Source organism: Rattus rattus, chromosome 17 (genome assembly GCF_011064425.1).
Source record: "Rattus rattus isolate New Zealand chromosome 17, Rrattus_CSIRO_v1, whole genome shotgun sequence".
NCBI lineage: Eukaryota > Metazoa > Chordata > Mammalia > Rodentia > Muridae > Rattus > Rattus rattus.
Window position 1 is genome coordinate 21,816,250 of NC_046170.1, and position 23,282 is coordinate 21,839,531.

Below are 23,282 nucleotides of genomic sequence, written 5' to 3' on the forward strand. Positions count from 1 at the left end.
CCAGCTTCCTCAGATGCGACAGGAACAGTTTACATCAGCTGGAGGGGCGGGCTGCAGGAGGGCTGGCTGCTGGCTTGCCTGGTCAGCAAGGACAGGGATCTCAGCTGTCCTTCCTCCGCCTCTCTCCAGCAACCCCTTCCCCCAAGTCGGCCCACTTCCCTGACATTCTAGCCCCCACCTTCATCTTGCTCTCATCTTTAGATGCCTTTATTACTGGCTAAGTACTTAATAATTCTCTTTAATGTTTTGGGCTGAGTTGAGCTGTTACCATGACTAAATGCTGTGACCAGTGGTACCCTGAAGAATTTTACTATAGGCAGTCTATGTAGCCCTATTGAAAGCATCAATTAAGACCATTACATTTCAGTGGAATGCAGAGGAATAATAGCCTGCTTTTTTGCATAGCTCTTTCTCTTTTAAAATATAAAATCAATATGTTAATTGTGGGAAATGCGGCAAATATACATCCCATTGTCTGTACCCCAATAGGAAATTAAAGCCATTTGTTATTTCTATTTCCACCGATTATTGTGGAAAACAACTTGATGTTTCTAGTATCTTCTATATATTTATGTAGTGTGCGTATATATGTTTGCATATATACATATGCAAATGGGGTAATAATGTACAGTGTTTTGTAACCTATTTCTTTACCTCAACCTATCAATAACATTTCTATTGTTATAAATGTTTGCTGTTTAATTCCCGTTGTCTGTGCGGGGTGCTCAGCAGTGCTTTAAACAATTTGTTGTTGTTTTACATTAATTTTGCTTATGGATTTTCCACCATGATAAACAGTGGTTATAAAATTGTATATAAAGGTCACAGCTAGATCTCTGTATATATCACATATGCAGATGACATTATGGCTAAATGTTTGTACGCTTTAATACTTATTATGTCCAGACAAATTCTGAAATGATTACTCCTGAATTAAAACATGTACAAATTCATACACGTCCTTTTAGAAAAGGTAATATTTATTGGTTGTTTATGAGATCGCAGAAACACTATCTCTTTAGCTTGGTTAGTCTCACTGTAACTTTATCTCTCGGTTTTACAGGTATGGAGAATGCGGATTAAAACTCAAAGGGGTTGCATAAGCCGCCTGCCTGTGCCCCTCTGAGAATCTCAGTAGCCTTGGGCTGCACTGGCCAGCCCTGACCTCTTGCCTTGGGTCATAGCAACCTACGTGCAGAGATAGGCCGCCTGGGAGCAGCTCAGTGACCGGTGAGAGCTGGGAGGAAGAACTCTTGCTTCCTCATCCATCTGGCTTTCATTTGTGCATGGTGGCAAACGTGTGGCAAAATCTTTATGTGGGCTTCTGCCAGAGTCTCCTGCCTACTGAATTCCTCCAAGCTAGACACTTGTACTCAGATTTGTGTCTCGAGGTTGGCTCCTAGAGAAACTCAGAGTTAGTTCCATAGTCGTTAGTTTCATAGTGTGAAATTGCGTGCCTTTCATGGCCCACACTTAGCACAGAAGCTCAAAGTTTGCCCTGTAACCTTTCAGAAAATATCTAAAAGTACATATTTGAGCAAGACCAGTCCAACAACTCAGGCTGCAATTCAAAGTAGTCCTGGGTAAGCTGTCTTGTGTTGTTTATTGTGAAGAGTCAAGTTAACCACAATTCTTAGAGCAAGCCATGGTTTACATCACGGATCCCAAGGACTGGTTGTACCAGCATAATAGGAACAGCACACAGCGTGTCCTTTCCATCGTTTTCAGAACGACACTCCTAACTGGACTTTCTATTTTCTCAGATCCTCACCAACCTTCAATTCTATTTGAGTTGCTAATTTTGTACCTCTAAGTCATGATTTTATGCAGAACAGTATTAAAGTCCTTCTTAGAATGCTCACAATGGAAGCTACGATACACGATACATGTCTGCATAATCAATTCTCTGTCGATCAGGGACAGGAGAGTTTTGTGATTGAGAGTGTTCATTACTTTCTTCTCCTTTTCAGATTATCCCTGGCTGCTACACACACACACACATACATACACACACACACATACACACACACAGACAGACAGACACACACACAGACACACACACAGATACACACAGAGACATAAACAAACACACACACAGACACACACACACAGATACACACAGAGAGACATATACAAACAGACACACACACAGACACATATACGCACAGACACACACACACAGACACACACAAAAGCAGAAAGATGAAAGCCCAGTCTTAAACAAGAACTCTTTACTAGTTATTAATTAAAATTATGGGTTTATGAATGTAGTTATTGAATAAAATAAAATTTTACAAATCTATGAATTAAGTATTAGGAATATAGAATGGATGCTCCATTCAAATATTAATATACATTTTTATTGAGCACTAATTATTATGGACATCTAAAAATATTGCTATTAAGTGGAAGGTAACCAATTTCCTATGTTCAGATGCATTTGACATATTTTCTTGGGTTCAAATTTAGGTCCCATGAGGAGGCAGGCTTTACCTTTGAGCTGTACCCTATGACTCTGGATGACGGTTGGCACTGGAGGACTGAGAACTCGAGGCCAGTTTAGCTATGTGGCAAGCTGCAAGCTAGACTCTGCTACACAGAAAGACCCTTACTAAGGAAATGTTCCGTTACTCTCCTCTGTGATAACTCCTTGATCCGTCCAATCTTACAATGGCAAATCCTGAGCCATGCACTATCTCTCCTTACCCACCCAGCCTCGTAAGCATCCCCTGGTTCTCCAAGTTTAGTGCCTCTTCTTTTGCAGCCTTTATAGCACTGTGCACTAACATCTGTGCCTCTGTGCCTTTGCCTCCCAGTCTGTCACACAATTTGTCTGGGATCTTTCTTGCTGCCTAGAACACCTTCATATGTGAGCCCTTAATGTGCAAATTGTGCTGCTCTTCAGAACAGGCTATTAGAGACTTGACGCTCTTTTTTTTTTTTTAAGACACAAATAAAAATCTTATCCTTCTATTTCTATTTATCTGCTCATAAAATTAATATCAGAATCTTTTTGAACTATTTTATAAAGTGGGAATGACTGGAAGCTAAAAATTCAGCATCTCTGTAAAGAGCCCATAGTAGCAATTGTTTAAAAAATGAATATGAAAGACAGTCATAAGGCATTGGCTAATTGGTATTTTAGCTCTCAAGGGAATATAAAACTGTTCATATTAAAAACACACACAGTGGTGATACGGGTTCAGGAGAAATGTCAGGCTGACCACTCAGCTACAACTCATGCTCAGGGTTTTGAGCGGCCTGTCCCAGCACTTACTCCAGCTATGAACCTCAGAGCTCATAAAGGAATCAGTCCTGCAGGGTCTCCATGACACAGGACAACAACAGCATATCTGAGAGGAGTCCAGGCGAGGATCCAGTACTAATTGTATGACGGAAGCCTGAGGCCTGAACCAGACCAATGACTCATGGAGATGAATGTTTACAACTGAAGCTGTTTGGGCAAAAGTGTGTACTGTGTAACACACCACAGCTTGAATGAAGATTTTTTTTTAGGGCTTTTTTTTGAGGAGGGGCAGGCAAATTGCAAGGGTGGAAAGTGGATACAAAGGGACAGGGAGATGAATGGGATTGGGGTACATGATAAAAAATTCACAAAGAATCAATACAAAGTTTTTTTTTAACTCACAAAATATATTATTACCAGGAAATTAATTTTTATTTTAATTTAGGCCATGAACTTTTTTCTGACATAAACCACTTCAGAATTTTGATGAAAATTCGAGTTTTTAGTTTACAGATCCATATTCAAAAGTTCAGTTTCTCAGAAGCTTCAGAGATGGCCCAATGGGAAAAATGCTCACTGTACAAGTGTGCCAGGAGACCTGACTTCAGATCCTCAATATACAAGGAAAAAGCCAGACATTGAAGAATTGCCTGTAACCTCAGTGCTGAATGTCCAGTCTAGTAGAATTATAGAGAGCCAGGTTCAGTGTCAGACAATGTCTCAAAAAAGTACGGTGGTGAGCTATAGAGAAAGACACTTAACACTGGCTTCTGCCTCCACATGCACACTCACAGTGTACATCAGCTAGCTGTGCCCCATATTGGGCGCCAGTGTAGTATTCGTGGTGGGGAGGACAACTGTGGTTCTTCAGTTTCCTCCTCTCAGAGAATCTAGATTCCACTGCACACCAGGTTGGAATGATGGAACAGAGTCTGGAGCAGGTGGGATTCTGGAGGATCTCAGTCTGGCATTCTACATCCTCATGGCCTCTGACACTGGAACCTTGTCCCTCAAGGCTACACTGTTCTCTGTCTCTCAGCTCCCTCTTGGAGATTACTGAGACCCTCTCTGTGGCTGAGTTCCTTTTGTGACTCTTCTTTCATTTCTTCTCAGACTCAATTCTTCCATGAATTCAGAGATTTTATTAAAGCCTTCTTGTCTTACCATAAACAGCTTGGCCTCAGTACAGCTTAAAGGTGGCACACTAAATTTCCAAATTCTCACATATTAAACAACTTCTGTCACCATAATGATCCCAGAGAAAATGATCCCAGAGTCTCTTATCTCTAGGGTTTTACAAATATCCACCTTAAAAGTTCTTCTACATCTGTGGTTTCTCTGTGCTCTACTTTGAAGAAATCTTTAAGACTCTAAACAGTTTTTATCTCAGATTTTTTTAAAAAGATTTATTTATTTATTATATATAAGTACACTGTACCTGTCTTCAGACACACCAGAAGAGGGCATCGGATCTCTTTACAGATGGTTGTGAGCCACCATGTGGTTGCTGGGAATTAACTCATGACCTCTGGAAGAGCAGTCGGGTGCTCTTAACTGCTGAGACATCTCTCCAGCCCTATCTCAGAATTTTTAAGGTCATTGGGTGTGGTAAAAAAAGTCTATAAAATCTGCTACAAAATTTGGCTTAAAACTTATAATGAAAACTATACATATGATTTTTAATTTTATATATATGTAATATATATAAAATATATATAGTATAGTATATACCATATATACTATAGTATATACTGTATATACTATATATATACATATATATATAGAGAATGCTACAGCATACTATAGTGTGCTTTGCTTAAAGCATACTATATGTGTAACTTAGGTCAACTCTTGTTTAAAAAACAGATATACTAAGAAAATAGATGTTTTAAATAGCACTTTGTGACTTGCTTTCACATTGGCTAATGACCTCAAAGTGGAAGCAAACATGTGACTGGTGGCCATCTTTACTGAGGTTAAGAGGTATATGCCATGCTACTTTACCACCATCTTGGTTAGGGTGATCACATTGTATAAAGCAACTGAAACAACAACCGTAAAACTTCTCATTGAGCTTTTGTTTATCATTGTATCTCTTTTTAGAGTAAGGGAGGTCCCCAAAATATTTTGGATTAGGATGAGTTTTTGTATGATGATAAATTCTTAACGTTATAAAGATCTACTCAAATTAACAAAAATTGACATAGAGATTGATATCTAACTCCTATGTCTTTGCTAACTGCTCAGCACCAGACTTCTAGAAAATTTTAAATTTTACTTTTAAAAAAATCTGCCTATCTATCTATTTTGAAAAGGGGGTTATAAATTCCTAGTCTACTTAGGTTCACAAAGCATTTGTCTTAGCTCACTTTGTTAAGCTCTAGCTCTTGGGTAACCTGAGTCATACAAGAAACTGTAATATTCTATAATGCTGCACTATAAAAACAGATCAGGAAAATTTCCTGTTTCTCTAAGGACTGCATTTATGGTTTAAAGTTTACAGGGGTGAAAAATTGTAAAATCGTACTTTTCTAAAAGTTACTAACTTGTAAACTGTTTTGTAATTCATTCAGTGACAAGCTTTGTTTAGTTAGTCTCCTGTATGTGTTTTTAAGGTTAAGCTTGACACAAGTAAGTGAAAACAGGTAAACTTTGTTTAAATCATAAATTCTTCAGAGATCTCCTGAATAATAGGACATTTAAAGTATTTAATAGAATCACTTCCTGTGACAGACAGAAAGGCGATGCTTTTCTGAGATGCTTTAGTTCCTAGAGGCGATGCTAAGCTCTCCAGAGAAGATGATGGGGCACAGATTATTCCACCCAGAGTACCACAATGCTGACCACTGGGATAAACAGCTCCATGCCTTGCCACCAGGGTCCTGCCTAAATTGTAGACACTTTTGCTGTTAGTTGCCCTACTTAGCCTGGCCAATGGAGGTCAATTTCCCCATGTTCCTACTCCACAAAATTTCTGAGGCCTTCTGGGCCTGTCAGTCAAAGGCCAAAGTCCCACATAACAGCTGAAGGCAGACTATCTCTGCCCCACAAAAAGACCACGGAGATTACCATCCAGGACTTGGCTGGCTATTGTCCGACATTTCACTTGATGTAGAGGTCACTTGGATTATACTTCCTGCTACAATTTACCCTTCTTAGTGATGGTTTATGTTGACAACAGCAAACAAGGCAGCTCCTCCCGCTAGGGCCACAGATCCCCGCTCAGCTCATTTTATAAAACTAGGCGCCAGGTCTCTTGTGAAGAAAGGCAGACACTGTTTACCTTGCTACCAGGCTTCACAAAGCATAAACTCACAAAACAGGTTTAAAAATGGTTCAGATGCCTCTCCCCCACTGTGCTTTTGTTACAGCGAGACTTTAAAAGTTCAGAGTTTTAACATTAATCTGTGGAGTTCAGATAAGCTCTCTAATGTAGCCCTGGTGAAGCACTGATGACTACCTTAGTCGCAAGCTCAGTTTTCTGAATTTCCTTTGGTTGTTTTCTAAACATAGACAAGAAGTGCTTCCTACGGTGCAGACTTGGTCCGGTCTGTATGTCCGATCATTTTGGAGGCCTTAAGCTTCACTGTGACGCAAAGGTGTGATCTGCTGTTTCCACAGTGTGGACTTCAGTACAGATTACAAGCAGTGGTGATGCTAATGTATAAAACTCTTATTTCTCTTTGTAAACTTAAACGAAACCATGAAAGCTTCAGGGAGTTGACTGGAACCCACCTCTTGCAGATCAAAAGGACTCTCTATAAGAATCCCTAAATATCTGCACCTTCCTATTCCCGAGGGCAAAATTGACCCCTTTCCTTGGTCTTGGGATTCCCTTCCTCCAACTACCAGGACTGTGAGCCTAAAAGTTTCAAAATCATATCCAAGATAAAAAATGTTCTCTAAACGCCCTAACTTTACCTTCTGTTCCTAGTCTAAGTTGGGGTCTGAGAGTTACGCCACAGACCACACAAACATTGATTTCAGTCAGAAAGGGATGGTTGGTTGAACGGACACCCTAATACTGATCAGATCAGGGACATGGCCAGAACTGGGTCTGGGGTTATGGCAACAAACATCTTTTTTTTTGTCAGCTTATAAAAGAAAAAAAAAAATACAAAAACTACAAAGAGCTCATACGCAGAAGCAGGAAGTGCTGCCCAGTGGTCTGCTCTGATCCTAGTCATTTTAGGCATAACAGTTTATATTGACCTTTAATTTGATGTGCCCTACGTAAAGCTTTGTGAGATTCCTTAAGATTAACAACCTCAGGACATACAGAACATAACTTGGGATGCGATCGGTGCGACCCTGCTCTGAGTCAAGTTACTTCTCTGTCAGTGACTAGCAGGCACACTACAGAAACCATATGAAGTAGCTGGCAGGCATGGTGTGTGTGTGTGTGTGTGTGTGTGTGTGTGTGTGTGTGTGTGTGTGTGTGTGTGTGAAGCCACAACAGCCTATATCTATCCCAAAAGATTTCCAATCTACTGAAGACAGAAAACTGCTCAAATATACCAGTTCTAATGCTTCTGGTGGAATTTCTGGTCAGCCCGAGCCCCTGCAGCCTAGACTGCTCCCAGTTTGCCTGCACTTTGCTAGTCCCAGTCCCAGGTAGTCTCATGGAGCCCGGCAGTGAGTGAAGCTGATGTTCTCCAGCCTCTCCTGACTACCATTCCAGCCTTCCTGCCCCCTCCCCGGACGATGATGCCCTGATCTCAACAGAAAGTAGCTATACAAGAGATTATGCTGCCCCTTTACCATCAACAAAATGCTGGGATGTTAGGTCTCAAACCCAGGACAAGTCTCACTAAGTAGGTGTGGCTCCTCCCAACACTTCTCAGCCCACTCCCTACACTAAACCTATCTGCCAGGGGCTGGGCCTCACCTTCCTCTCCCAGCCGGATCCCTATTACTCAGCCATTTTGGCTACACCAGTCTCTTGCCCTTGGTCCAGGCTACCTCTTTGTAGGCAGTTCCTCTCTTGCTCTCCCCTTCTCTCCTTTCATGGTCAGGTTTAGTCTGCTGACCATGTTCAGCCTGTCCCCCCTTCCCCCACGACTATGATAAAAGTCTTCCCACACTTTAGGAGAGCTCAAGTCTTCCTCCCTGTATTTCAGTTTTCCAAGCATTTCCAAGGACATAGAGCCAAGAAAAAGAAAACAAAAAATGCAAACATTATTTTCTAAATCTATTGACAGTATTGAAAACTACTATAGAGTTTCATTCAAGTAAAAAAAGCTCCTAGGGTTACACACCTTATTAGTGAGGTGTGGTTTGCCCTGAAGTTATCTTATGTTATGTTAATTTTACTGTCCCAAGGACAACTGCCTAGTCAGGAATCAGGTGACTTCACCAGAACCTTTTCCCCCTTGAATTTGTAAAGTACAGGTGAGGGGCAGGTACAGGATAGAAGGAGGCCTGTCATTGGAGGAGAAGGAAGGATGGGCAGGAGAGAAGTGCGAAGGAAGAGGAGGAGGGAGGGAGAAGCCGTGGCCGGACAATGGAGGCTGATGTAAAGATCTCGCTCTGTATATTTACAGGTTGTTATCAATGTTCTTAAGGGATGGACGATACCGGGCTTTATATGTTTAAGTGGGCAATTATATCTTATCAATTAGATCTAAGATTATTGTGTTGTGTGTTCTTTTATGTGAGGGTTTGAGTGTAGGAAAGTGTGTGGTGGTTGGAGACACTGGGCCGCTGCAGAGTTGGGATGTGTTTCTGCCAAGATATCCAGCAGATATCTTGGGGCACTGAGGTGTCGAACCTAGCAGGATAAAAGATAACCCAATACTTTTTTTATTTTTTATATTTTTACAACAACAGTGAGGAAACTAAAAGTCCTCTGATCTGATATGATCTATGTTTCTGTGCTACGGGTATTTCAGTAATTATTATAAATTTACCTGGTTTAATGTTTCAGGAAGGTTATAACTTTAATACAAAGAGAAGACCAAAATTAACCATAAATCAGTTGCCTTTCCATTCTCTAAATTATTAAGACAGATTTCTTTTTAAAAAGCCATTTTGCACATAAGGCTAACTATCCAGAAGTCATTGTGCTCACACACTGAACTTATGTCTGAGGTCACTGCTAAGTAATTTTGAACCATGCTATTTCCACGAAGTCCCAAAATGAACCCATGTTTTTTTTTTTTTTAAATTTTTTATTATATATTTCTTTACTTACATTTCAAAGGTTATTCCCCTTCCCGGTTTTCTGTCCATAAGTCCTCATTCCCTCGTCTACCCCCCCATATGGGTATTCCCCCTATACATCCCCCTTATTACCCTCCCCCATATTCCCCTGCACTGGGGGTCCAACCTTGGCAAGACCAAGGGCTTTCCTTTCCACTGGTACCCCCAAAAAGCTATTCTTTGCTACATATGCAGTTGGAGCCCTGGGTCAGTCTTTCATTAGTGGTTTACTCCCTAGAAGTTCTGGTTGGCTGGCATTGTTGTTTTTATGGGGTTGCAAGCTCCTTCAACTCTTTCAATATTTCCTCTAATTCCCCTAAGGGGGTCCTATTCTCAGTTCAGTGGTTTGCTGCTAGCATTGACCTCTGTGTTGGATATGCTCTGGATGTGTCTCTCAGGAGAGATCTATATCCGGTTCCTTTCAGCACGCATGTTTTAGCTTCATCAATCTTATCTAGTTTTGGTGGCTGTGTGTGTGTGTGTGTGTGTGTGTGTGTGTGTGTGTGTGTGTGTGTGTGTGTATGGGCCACATGTGTGTCGGGCTCGGACTGGGCATTCCTTGAGTTGCTGCTCTATTCTTTGTTTCCATATCCCTCCTATGAATATTTTTCCCCCTTTTAAGAAGGAGTGGGAGCATCTGCATTTTGGTCATCCTTCTTCTTGAGCTTCCTGTGGTCTGTAGATTGCATCTTGGGTAATTTGAGCTTTTTGGCTAATATCTACTTATCAATGAGTGCATACCAAGTGTGCTTTTCTGTGATTGAGTAACCTCACTCAGGATGATATTTTCTAGTTCATTCTATTTGCCTATGAATTTCATGAAGTCATTGTTTTTGATAGCTGAGTAGTACTCCATTGTGTAGATGTACCACATTTTCTGTATCCATTCCTCTGTTGAAGGGCATCTGGGTTCTTTCCAGCTTCTGGATATTATAAATAAGGCTGCTATGAACATAGTGGAGTATGTGTCTTTGTTATATGTTGGGGCATCTATTGGGTATATGTCCAAGAGAGGTATAGCTGGGTCCTCAGGTAGTGTAATGCCCAATTTTCTGAGGAACCTCCAGACTGATTTCCAGAGTGGTTGTACCAGTTTTCAATCCCACCAACAATGGAGGAGTGTTCCTCTTTCTCCACATCCTCTCCAGCATCTGCTGTCACCGGAGTTTTTGATCTTAGCCATTCTGACTGTGAACCCATGTTTTAAATGGGGAAGTTTCACTACTTTCTTTTTTCACCACTTTCTACAAGTCCTTTCTTAGACTTGTCCGACACTGGGTGTTTTGGACATTTATTTAACACCACATATGGAAAACAAGTGATGTTTGAATGATGACAGGTGTGTGTGTGTGTGTGTGTGTGTGTGTGTGTGTGTGTGTGTTTGCAGAGCACTGCCAATCAGAACGGACTGAACAGCAATGGCTTGTGGAACTAGGGTCTGTGAGAGTTGCTTCCTGTAGAGTTCTCAAGGTTGCTGTCGGGGGTGGAGCAGTGGGAGGGCAATTCTTGATACAGTAACGAAAGCTTTTGTATCAAGTAGGGGAAGGGCTGCTTGGTCCCGCACTCACACAGACACAGCTCAGGCTGCAAAGTAAGCCCGAGTTCTCATGTTTCCCAGACTTTAAGCAAGGATTCCTAGTCATAAGTAAAGATAGGTACATTCTGTTTCATGGACAGTGAAAGATGTTGCATTTAAAGACCTGGCTCAAATCCTTTTTTAGAGGATGCCTTTTTTTTTCCTCAAAGAAAAGTTATATGAATAGTTTTACACAAAAGGTTACCTTATTTTCATTATAAAAATGAATGCCAATCAAAAGGTAAATGCATGTGGTTTGTAAATTCATAATTGAAATTAGTAAATGATAGTTAAGAGAAAAAGAGGACGGAGCTGGCACTGGCTCAGTGTGTTAGAACACTTGACACCAAGGCTGATCCAATGAGTTCACCCCTGGGACCCACATGGTGGGAGGACAGAACTAACTCCTTCAAGTTCTTTGACCTCCACACTCCTGCAATGGCATGTATGTCTGCACATGCACACATGCACACATACGCACATGTGCACATGCGCACAGTATTCTTTTTTTAAAAAGGAGTTTCCTTGGCAGATAATGTCATTTATTAAAGAGTCTCAAAGGGAACTTTGTTCTATGTATGCTGGCCTAGAATCCACCAGGGTATGCATGTCAGCCAGACTGGCAACAGCTTACTACTCTAGGGAGCTGCAGACAGCAACTAAACAGGAACAGTTAGGAGTTATTTCCTCCTCCCAAATTTTCTATCCGTGAAGTGCTACGGAAAGAACAAGTCATTCTTCGTGAGGAATGACTTTTATATATATCTTGCATCTGTTAGGTTTGAAGGATAAATAAAATTTCACTACAGTTACTTAATGAAATCCTAAGAATGCTTTATAAATATGATTAATACCCTCTATTGTTAATGGATATAGATCAAGCAAGTTGTAGGTTGCCGGAATATTAATGTCACTATTTTTTTTTCGGACATATGGTATGTACTTGCATTCTTTTTATGTAATGCCACTGTGTGGTGATGGAATTACAGGTCAGCCATGCATGCAAGTTAATAGCTTTCTATGTCCTCATAAAGATGCTAACATGTTACACGTGGAGATGGCTACATCAGCAATGTGGGATAATTAAATCATAGTACATGCAGTGATGAATCCTACTCCATAAAAGCAAATGAAATGAATGACAATCTGATGAATTTTTCTTTCCTTTTACACATTTAAGAAATGACTTTATTATGTTTACCTCCCCCCCTCTGTGTATGTGTGTGTGTGTGTGTGTGTGTTTGTGTGTGTGTGTGTGTGTGTGTGTGTAGTGTCTGCAAAAGCCAGAAGATGATGTCCCAACCCCTAGAGCTGGTTACAGGTGGTGGTGAGCCACCCAGCATGGGCGCTGGGAACAAAATTCAGGTCCCCTAGAGGATTGCATTCTTAACCACTGAGCTATCTTCTTGTATAAGCTTTCTATAAGACCCAGTATAAATTTGTAATAAATTACATTATTACTGAACAATGGAAACAAGATTATTCACAGAATGAACAACTGAATAAAGTTGGTTTCCAGGAACTGTTAAGGTAAATGAGGTTTTAGGAAGGAAGGAACTCACACAGCCAGACAAAAGGCTGAGGGGGTGGGGTGTACTTCTTTTCTTTAGGGTTGCAATATGAATGGTTCAATTTGCAGAAAGCCTTAATTGTGACTTTTAGTAAAACCCACTTATTTTTCAAAGAAATACTATCTAAAACTCAGAATTACATTTTTAAAATCCTTGACAAGTCAGAAGATGTGGACCAAAGGGAATTTCAATTCCTTTTCTTAGTGCCTGACATGAAGGTCATATTCTCCCCTTGACAGTCAGGGTCTCCATGGCTTTTTACCAAATGTTAGTAAAGCAATCTCAGCTTCTCTTAGCCAAATACCCTTCCCTCATTAACATCTATTTCAGCCTTAATAAAAGTTCAGTTCAGCTCTGTTCGGCCATTCTGAAAGGAATGAGAGGTACCAGGGATGTAGTTTGTTCTCTGTTGCTATATCTAAACACTACAGAAGGTTTTTGATTGTTTGTTTATTTGTTTTTAAAGAGAAGGGATATTTGTCTGTCTTATGGCTCTGGAAGTGCATCTGGTCAGGACTTCTCTCTGAATTATAACACGGTGGAGGGCCTCACAAAGCAAGAGCAAACATGCTACCTAGGGTAGCTCCTCCTTTCTAGCACTTTTACCATCATGGAGACTCGTGACTTTATCTGAGTCTTCCTACCTCCTGAAGCTCTCACCAGCAAATACTATTAGCACATGGCTTTGGGGATTAAATCACTAATAAATGCATTTGCAGGGACACCCCTTCAGAATTGTTGAGTAGAAGTATTTTTTTTGAAAAAGACAGGGCAAGATCATTAAATAGATAAGTAGAAGGGAGAAATGTGAAAGAGGTTGAGTACAGGGGGAAAAGACTAAAAATTTGAAGATATTTCAGCTTAGAAGATAAATTGCAAGTGGCTGGATAAAATCCTATGGTTTCAGTAATATCAACTATGTTCACAGCAGGCTGTCTCTTAGGGGTTCCAAGATGACACAGCTGATATGGGGGCACCTCACTCACTCCTGTCCCTAGTCAAAAGGATGAGACACTGTCATTGCTTTAAAAGCATGAAGGTTATTGATGAGACTGTCAGAGTACAATTTACGAAGGACTCCGAAGAGACCACAGAGACAAACGCTGCACGTTGTCTGTCTAGCTGTCAATCATCCATCACCTACCTGTCTACCTACCTTCCACCATCATCAACCATCTACGTGTCTGTGTGTGAATGGCATGAAGGAATCAGGGGACAATTTCAGTGGGAGGGGACCAGTAGGAACGAGGAGAGCATTGAAGAGGAGAGCAGCAAAGTTCAGTGACGCGCACGTACGGCCATGCCGTCATTTAACCCATTATTCTGTATGCTGATTTTGATGGTTAGTTCTGTCTGTCAACTTGACTCAACCTAGACTCGACTGGGAAGAGATTCCTAATGAGGAAGTGTCTAGATCAGACTGGCTTATGGTGATGTCTGTGGGGATGAGGGCTGATAGGCTAACCTTGTAATCCTGAGTCAAGAAATACCACCAGAGAGGGAAGAGGTAGGTCAGCATTTCCTCCCAATGCCATCATTGGGGTCCTGATGCTGCCTGATTTCCAACTCCTGCCCTTCACACGGTCCTTCTCTCTGTGCTGTCTTTTGTTCCTCTGTTTCACATCCTCTTCTGCCCTTTAGAGCCCCACCCCAGTCAATCCAGGACAATCATCTTATCTCAAGGACCTTAAGCTAATTATGTTCGAATTCACTGGTTCCAGGGATTAGAAAATGGCTGGGGGCCAGCACCATTTAACCTATTATGCTCAATAGAGTAAGCCTACTTATTACTCCCACAGGGTACATGAAGTAATTGAGATGTAGAGAGCTCAAGGGACTTGCCCAGGGTTATCCAGATAATAGGCTGTGAACATGAGATTCATATTTACTTCTAGAAAAAAAACTACTTTCCTGAAAATAGCTTCAAGAATTTTCCATTTGGATGTCAAATATAATTTTTGTGATCCATTCTTTACTGGACTATCTTATACCACTGACAACATAGGATGTACCAGAATTCCCCACTTAAAGCAGTAATTCTATAGTTAAATTAGTCACGCCTTATAAGGCTGCTTATTGCATACTGTATTAGTAATCTTTTTTCATGGCTGTGACAAAATGCCTGACAAAAGGGGGAAGAAAGGTTATGGCTTATGGTTTCAGAGATCTCCATTTATGGTGTTGGCCTCCATTGTTCCTGAGACTGTGTACAGAGAGGCAGAACATGACAGTAGAGGACAGTGGTGAGACTCAACTCACCTCATGATGGACAGGAGACAGAGAGAGACAAAGATGGAGCCCAGAACAACACAGAGCAGGAAATGGACCCCAAGAACTCACTCCCACATCCTGAGACACCTACTTCCATATTTTTATTTTGTTTTACATATTTATTTATTATGTGTCTGTATGTGTGGACGTATGTGCCACAACACACATGTGAAATTCAAAAGACAACCTGTTATTAGTTAATTATTTCCTACTCCATGGGTTCTACGATCCAATTTGGGTCTTTGGGCTTGGCAGCAAGTGCTTTTGCCAGCTGACCTGTCTCATTGGTTCTCCTCCTCTTCTTCCTCCTCCCCCCTCCTCCTCCTTTTCCTCCCCCCTCCTCCTCCTTTTCCTCCCCCTCCTCCCCTCCTCCTCCTCTGCCTTCCCCCCCCCTTCCCCCTCCTCCTCCCCCTCCTCCTCCTCTCCCTCCCCCTCCTCCTCTGCCTCCTCTTCCCCCTCCTCCTTTTCTTCCTCCTCCTCCTCATCCTCATCATCATTTTATTATTTTTACTTTTGTTAAGGTTTCTTCTCTCTCTTTTTTTTTCCTGTGTTGTTATGAAATGAGGTCTTACTCTGTAGCCCAGGTTGGCCTGGAACTCCTGGCAATTTTCCAGCCCTCGAATTTCTCCAGTATTAGCATTACAAGGGTGAGTGTCTTACTGAGAATTACTATAGCTATGATGAAACACCATGACCAAAAAGCAAATTAGGGAGGAAAGGGTTTATTTGGCTTACACTTCCATTTCACAACCCATCACTGAAGGGAGTCTGGGCAAGAACTCAAGCAGGGCAGCGGCTGATGCAGACACCATGGAGGGTGCTGCTTACCCCTTGTTCCTCATGGCATTCTCAGCCTGCTTTCTTATAGAACCTAGGACCACCAGCCTAGGGATAGCACCGCCCACAGTGGGCTGAGCCCTCCTGCACTGATCACTAGTTAAGGAAATACCCCACAGACGTGTTTATAGCCTGATTTTATGGAGACATTTTCTCAATTGAAGTTTCTTCCTCTCAGACGACTTTAGCTTGTGTCAAGTTAACTGTGCAGCACAGCAAGCCACCATGACAAGCCCAATCTATTCTTTCTAAGTTTTTGCCTATAAAGTTTCAACTACCTCCCAAGTATGGCCCTGGGTCGCCAAATCTTAGCTAGATGTAGTCTAGTAGTGATGGAAATAAATCCACTATCCCATCACACCGTAAAACCCCATCTCTGAACATTGTCCTGGGGACCAACACATAGGAGGCTTTAAAGGGGATAATTTTATACTCAAGCAATAACACATAATTTACAATAAAACTTTATTGAAAATAACCTTAATGGCCTCCTATAGGAGGCCAAATCCTCCATGGTCCATCCATATGAACCCGTGCAGACCTTTTAAAGTGAAACATCAGGAATTACACTTGATATTTTCTAAGAGAGTAGACCTTGAGTAGTCTCAGAAAAATAAGGTGTGTTAGGGAATAGAGGACTAATGAGTTTGGTTGTGACAATCATTTTCCAGTCTACGTGCACCTCAAACTAGCATGTAGCTGTTAAATGTTTGTGCTAAGCATCCCTTGACAAACCTGTAAAAATGACAACTAAAAGGGAAGCATGCCTGAACTGGTGTGAACAAGTTCACACAAGGTCCAGAGCTGTGTGTGTAGACTGCAAGTGTTTCCTACAGAACAGAAGAGCACATATTTATGTGCAGTTACATGTGGTGCACAAATGGGGTGCTTCACAAAGCAAAGTCATAAATTTGTCTTTGAGAGAAAGAATCATGCAGCCAAGTGTGGGGATGAAAGGGAGATTTCCTGTTGTAAATGATACTGGGTTGTTTGAAGTTACCCTGCTTCCTCCTCCTCCTCCTCTTCCTCCTCCTCCTCCTCCTCTTCTTCTTCCTCCTCCTCTTCTTCCTCCTCCTTCTCCTCCTCCTCCTCTTCTTTCTCCTCCTATCCCCCTCCTCTTCCGCTCCCCCCATCCTTCTCCCCACTCCTTCTTTTGAGACAGTCTTGCAGTGTAACTCAGGCTGGCCTCTAACTCAAACGATCCTCCTACTTCAGTTCCCGAGGCTGGCATACATCACCCTTCTTTTACCTTTTTTTTTTTATTGTCTTCTCTTAATACATTTTGTCTTTCCTCAGCTAATCATTGCTTCCAAAAGTATATTCACATGTGTGCACACACATGTGTGTGCATGTGTGTGTGTATTCATGTGTACCATTCCATCATCATCTTTGTGTGTTCTCTGCATATAGAAACCCACTGTCCTCTTGTGTAACTTCCCATATTTTCAGTGTTGGAGCCTACCCCCTCTTCCTTTCCCTCACAAGCTCCTTGTCTACACTACTCTGAATTATGATCATGTTTCTCAGTTGGTCACTTTCATTAAATTAGCTCCTGCAGGAAAGTATGCATCTTGGGGGCTGTGTGCTCTCCAAGCAGCAGAACAGAGCTTTGCTGAACACATATCACTGACCAAGAAATTTAAACGGAAAAGCCATCTAGGAAAATCTATGTTTTCTATGATGGCCAGTTTCTAGGGAGCTAGAAAATAACATGTGGCCCAAATATATGAATCCTACTTAGCATAAAAATCTAAAGAAACCAACAAGATCTCAAAGCCAAGCATTAGACCTGTACTATGTACCAAAGTGAGGTAAGTGTGTGAGATGTAAATACCATTTTATAACCATTGCGGATAGCATAAGGGAAGAAAACTGATTTCAATCCTAATGAAAACGCGGCTTTTGCTGCCTTGACTTGTGTCAACAAGCAGAGCGGATCCAGTTACACACTGCGTGAGCGCTAATTCTGTCAAGGAGCACTGTGTGTCAGCGATAGGAGCTACCAGCCACTCACTGTCCCTGGTGCACACCCTCTCCACATCAGTGCAACTCGCACTAAGGTTTAACAGATGCGTCCTCTCCAAGTGAAGGGTCCCAAATCACATTATAAACCCACCACACTCTCACTGCGTATTCGTCTTTCATTTAAAACGATTTTCCCTTGTTTTGGGCGAATGGGAGTAGAGGGTCCTATCGCTCTATGTGCGTAAGGTCCATGTGTCTTGTGGCCTTTCATAGTCATTGACTGCGTCTCAGCTTCGAGAGTCAATGGGGCTACTTTTTCAGGTTTCTGCCATACCGCTAGTCAGTTCTGAGCTCCAGAAATAGGTACACTGATGGCAGGCCCAAGCCATTTCTCCTGACCTTATGATAGCATCAAATCTTTTAAAATGATGAAGTAGCAAAGATTAAAATTTTACTTCTACTTACTGATAGTGCGGTCTCATATTCTCCAGAGGCCAAGTGGGCCAAGCCCAGGTAGTAAGAAGCCTCTCCTTCCATGCTTCTGTTATTTCCTGAAGTGAGGATGTAGAGAGGTTACCATGGCATTTTGGGGATGGGCTCATCAATTAAGACAATAATCAGTTACTCTTTAAAAACATACAGAAATAAAAATGATTCTTTAACCATTGAAAGACAAGTGCGCTCTCTCTCTCTCTCTCTCTCTCTCCCTCTCTCTCTCTCTCTCTCTCTCTCTCTCTCTCTCTGTGTGTGTGTGTGCATGTGTGTGTGTGCATGTGTGTGTGTGCACATGTGTGTGCATGTGAGTTAACTAAAACTCATCCTGATCTCAAGTGATAGGTTAAGACACTTTAGCAATATAATTGTAGGAAGTCCCCTCTCTATACACCAAACAGTATATACGTTCCACAAGTCTTAGAATGTTTATATTAGTTTGGCACATGTAGACCTACAGTCATCCAGCATGTCTGTAACAGCTTACACGAAACAGCAAGCAACAGGTAATAGCTTAGCTGGATGCACACCCCTGCCGTTATCCATGTTTCTGACAGACACATTATGACTGACTGCCTGGTCACGGAATCATACGCTATCAATGACCCAGGGTCATTGATCAGCATGATCAGTTGCACCTAATTACACAGGAGCAGGATACTCACTAAAGAGAAGGCAAGAAAGGTGAATCTACCCATGACGTCCCACTGTGAACGGGCAAGGAACATCAGTTCTAAGGATATACCAAGGAATAGCAGGTCTAAGGATATACCAAGAAGTACTACTTTTGAGAACTTGTAGGCTGATGGCTAACTTGGCAGTGGGGTGCTCATGTGGGAGCCATCCCTGGCTCACGGAATGAATGAGCATCAGTTGGCTTTCAGACATGGCAACTTCTCCTGCTTGTTCACTGGGACTGCACTGTGATAAAATGAAGACAGCGGAGCAACAGGAACACATCAGTAACAACAGGAATTGACATTAGAGCGAAAGGTTGGCATGGTCAGAACGGAGTGACAGATGGGCCAATGGGATGGCGTCAGAAAGTGGGCCTGTTTGGTGAGATGCAATGAGAAGTGTTCTGGGGGACACAGCAAGGTAAAGGGAGCATGGGGCAGTGATGGGGAGAGTGCAAAGCAGGTCTCGGTTCTGAGTGGGTTTGTTAGAAAGATGTCAGTGAGAAGACAGCATCCACAATCAAGTGGAATTGGGAGTGTGGAGCAGAAACAACCAGGGACCTCACTGCTATGTGGACATTAAGCACAGTGCTGAGTAACCACAGGTAAAAAGGAAAGAAACCACAAGGTTAGCTACAGAGTGCAGCGCGTGGTGAGAGGGGCAAACCTGAAAAACAAGGCAACCAACAGAAGGAAGGAGATAAAGTAACAGATGGTGGAACAGATAAAGTCACAGTGTAACAGATAAAGTAATAAAGTAAAAAATAAAGTAACAGATACAGTGATAAAGTAACAGATAAAGTGACAAACACACACAGGTGACTTATGAATGCTATAGGTGTCAATTGCTATGATAAAACACTATGACCAAAAACAACCCAGGAGGGGGTTTGTTTCAGTTTGTACTTTATAGGCCATCATGAAGGGAAGTCAGGGCAGGAGTTCAAGGCAGGAACTGGAGGCAGGAACTGTTGCATAGACCATGGAGGAGTGCCACTTACTGGCTTGTTCCCACGGTTTTATCAGTTTTCTTTCTTACACAATCCATGACAACCTGCCCATTATACTGGGCCCTCCTGCATAAATCATCAATCAAGAAACTGCACAACCACAGAGTTGTTTCCAGGCAAATATGATGGAGAGATTTTCTCTGTTGATGTTCTCTCTTCCCAGACATCCCATGTTAACAACAGCATCAGGACCTAACCAGCATGACGGCCATATGCATGTATACCCAAACAGTAGGAAGATGCTTTCCTGACTTGCCAAAAAGTGACAAAAAGAGAGGACAGAGTGGAAATGAAACAGAGGGAAAAAGGCAACAGAGGAAATCAACCAATCAACTTTATGATTGGTGAATCATAAAGTTAACAAAATATCAGCCACACTGACATGAAAAGAAGAAACACTCAAATGCTCACAATGGAATCAGGAATGAAAATGGAAATGACTACAGACCTTGATTGTATGAGAATTATGTCAGTATGCTTATACTACCAAACTCTATAAACTAAAATTAAAACATTCCAGAAAGACACAAACACTGACATTAACTGAAGGAGGGGGAGGGAGAGGAGGAAGAAGAGCAAGATGGAGGGGATGGAAGGGGAGGAAGAGGAAGAGGAGGAAGAGGAAGAGGAGGAAGAGGAAGAGGAGGAAGAGGAAGGGAGGAAGAGGAGGAGGAGGGGGAAGGGGAGGAAGAGGAAGGGAGGAAGAGGAAGGGAGGAAGAGGAAAGAGGAGGAAGAGGAAGAGGAGAAGAGGAAGGGAGGAAGGGGAAGAGGAGGAAGAGGAAGAGAGGAAGAGGAAGAGAGGAAGAGGAAGAGGGAGGGGAAGGGGGGAAGGGAAGAGGAGGAAGAGGGAGGGGGAAGGGGGGGAAGGGGGGGAGAGGAGGAAGAGGAGGAAGAGGAAGAGATGGAGGAAGAGGAAGAGGAGGAAGAGGAGGAAGAGGAAGAAGGGAAGAAGAGGAAGAGATGGAGGAAGAGGAAGAGATGGAGGAAGATGGAGGAGAAGGAACAGGAGGATGGAGGAGGTGGACAGAGGAGGATAAGGAGGAAGAGGGGGATGGAGCAGGACAGGGATAGAGGAGGAGGAGGAAGAGGGGGATGGAGCAGGACAGGGATAGAGGAGGAGGAGGAAGAGGAGGAGGATGGGGGAGGAGAATGGAGCAGAAGAATCTTTGATACAATAAGCTAAGCAACTGAATGTGATTATGACTGAAAACATCTTACAAAGAAAAGTTCAGTCACAGTTACCTTTATTGAAAAATGTAAGAAGAGTTAGCACCCATCAGGTATAACTTCTTAAAAGCAGCCTATGGGAAACATTTCCCAAAGCATTCTGTGAGGTCAGTCTTACGCTGAGACAAAGACACCACTAGAGACCAAATCAAGAGCAGTCCCTACTGATACAGGGAGAATAATTACGCACACAAAAATGTAGCAAAGCAAATCTAGTGACATAAAAAGGATTGTAAATCATTATCAAGAGGCATTTACTCTAGAAGCCTAGGTTGACTACCACCAGGAGGTAGAAGTAACCTCACTGCATGGGAGGAAATGTTTTCAAATCAGATATCTGATGAAAGATTCACGTTACCAATCATAAGGGATTTTAATAACCCAATGATAGACAAATAACACAATGGTAATGTGCAAAGATGTCAGGGATGGCCGGCAAGATGTCCCCTTTGCAAGCTAGTGATCCTCAGAAAGTGAACATGGAGTGGTCACATGACTCAACAATTCTCCTGGGTATGCACCAAAGAGAATTCACAATGTATGAGTAGCTCCACTAGGGCAATGCCAGCTCAGATGTTCATCAGATGATGAGTATATGAAGAAGGTGTGTGTGTGTGCAAACCTGAAAACCATTCAGTGAAGTGTTATTTGGTGCATGTATTCATGCTATAAGTTGTGTGCGTGTGTGCATGCATGCTTGTGTGTGTGCGTGTGTGTGTGTGTGTGTGTGTTCTATATTTATTGCAATCTGAGAAACCATTTATTGCTTATAAATTCCTTATAGTCAGATACTTGGGAAAGTGTGATAAATGTTTAGTTAGGAGTAACAAGGAAATAGCACAGCAACACAAATTAAATGTCTTAAAGCACCATACTCCACAACTTGCACCTTACATCATGGTGCCCTGAAGAAGGATTTGGGCCTTAGTGATGTGCATGTCTCTTACATGCTATCTAAAGCCCACATGGGAGGCACATGCTTCCTGATTTCCATTCCTTTCTCAACTCTCCTACCACCAAATGCAAAACTAAAGTACGATATCTTCTAGTGTGCGTGCCTGTCTACTGAGATTACTGTCCACACCTTCTGCGTGGTCACAATTTGCTGTTGACACAGGTGCCCATGCTGTGATCTGCACTCACGTTTACTCCCCTAGAGAAGACATGGGCCACCGCTTATGCAGAAACAGTTCATTTGATGGAAATTATCTTTCAGTGATGGAAATTTCCTTTAAACATTTCGACTAAAGTTATTTTTTGAATGAAAGATAGAAAGAGTTCAAATGCTTACTTTCCCTCTAAACTAAATTAAAATCACACCCTAAGGCCACTCCTATTCACCTCAAATAAGCCATGAACTACTTAACAAATGAATTCATTAACGATGTCCATGAGTCAACCCTGCACCTTCCTCTCCCCTTTCATGGGAAAACTGCTCCACTAGAAAATGACTGCATGATGACGTGGTAATGCAAGGGGTATTTTCCTTTGTGTTATAAATTAAAAGTTTATAGTGTATGCTCCATTTCCATTATGTCTCATACAGAGAAAGATGCTATAAGATATTAAGGATATGAGCTGCTTTCCCCAAAGCATTTTTTCCTGCTAAGAGTGTGAAGGAGAGTCACATGGGCATCCTGTCAGCTTACAGTCTCTGATGCTGCCAGTCTGGGGTGGGGCAGACTGTGACTTCCAAACGATGCGTTCTCTCCTCGTGAAGCTGATAATGCAGGACCAATGGCTGAACTGTGAGAGGCAAAGACCTAACGTGGACTGCAGAGCTATTTCCCAGTTACTCCTGACTAAACATTTATAACAATTTCCCAAGTATCCTATGAGAGGAAATTTATAAACAATAAAGGGTTTCTCAGATTGCAGAAAATACAACACACACAAACACACACACACACACACACACACACACACACACAGAGAGAGACAGAGACAGAGACAGAGACAGAGACAGAGACGGGGGAGGGAGGGAGAGAAGGAGAGAAAGAGGGAGAGAGAGAGATGACCTTATCTTCTCTTTGTGGGTTCCCTGCTTTACAACAGTACCCCCAGTGGATTGTAATTTTGGAAATAAAGCTTTCAAGAACTAATGGATTTCTTGTCAGCACTGAGGCCTCCCTCTGCCTTACAGCGGACTCTGAAAGCATGTTGATGGCTTTTGTCTTTGCATTTCATATGAAACAATTACCTAAGAC

The 23,282-nt window shown here is 42.1% G+C and overlaps 1 protein-coding gene across 1 annotated transcript in view; it reads right to left on the bottom strand.

The window, feature by feature from the left end:
- Ttc29 (tetratricopeptide repeat domain 29) overlaps window positions 1-23,282 on the bottom strand; it is a 199,983-nt gene that overhangs the window by 100,550 nt on the left and 76,151 nt on the right. The window contains exon 8 of the mRNA XM_032887870.1: window positions 18,134-18,219. Within this exon, the coding sequence (XP_032743761.1) occupies window positions 18,134-18,219 (86 nt within the window). The remainder of the gene's footprint in view (window positions 1-18,133; window positions 18,220-23,282) is intronic.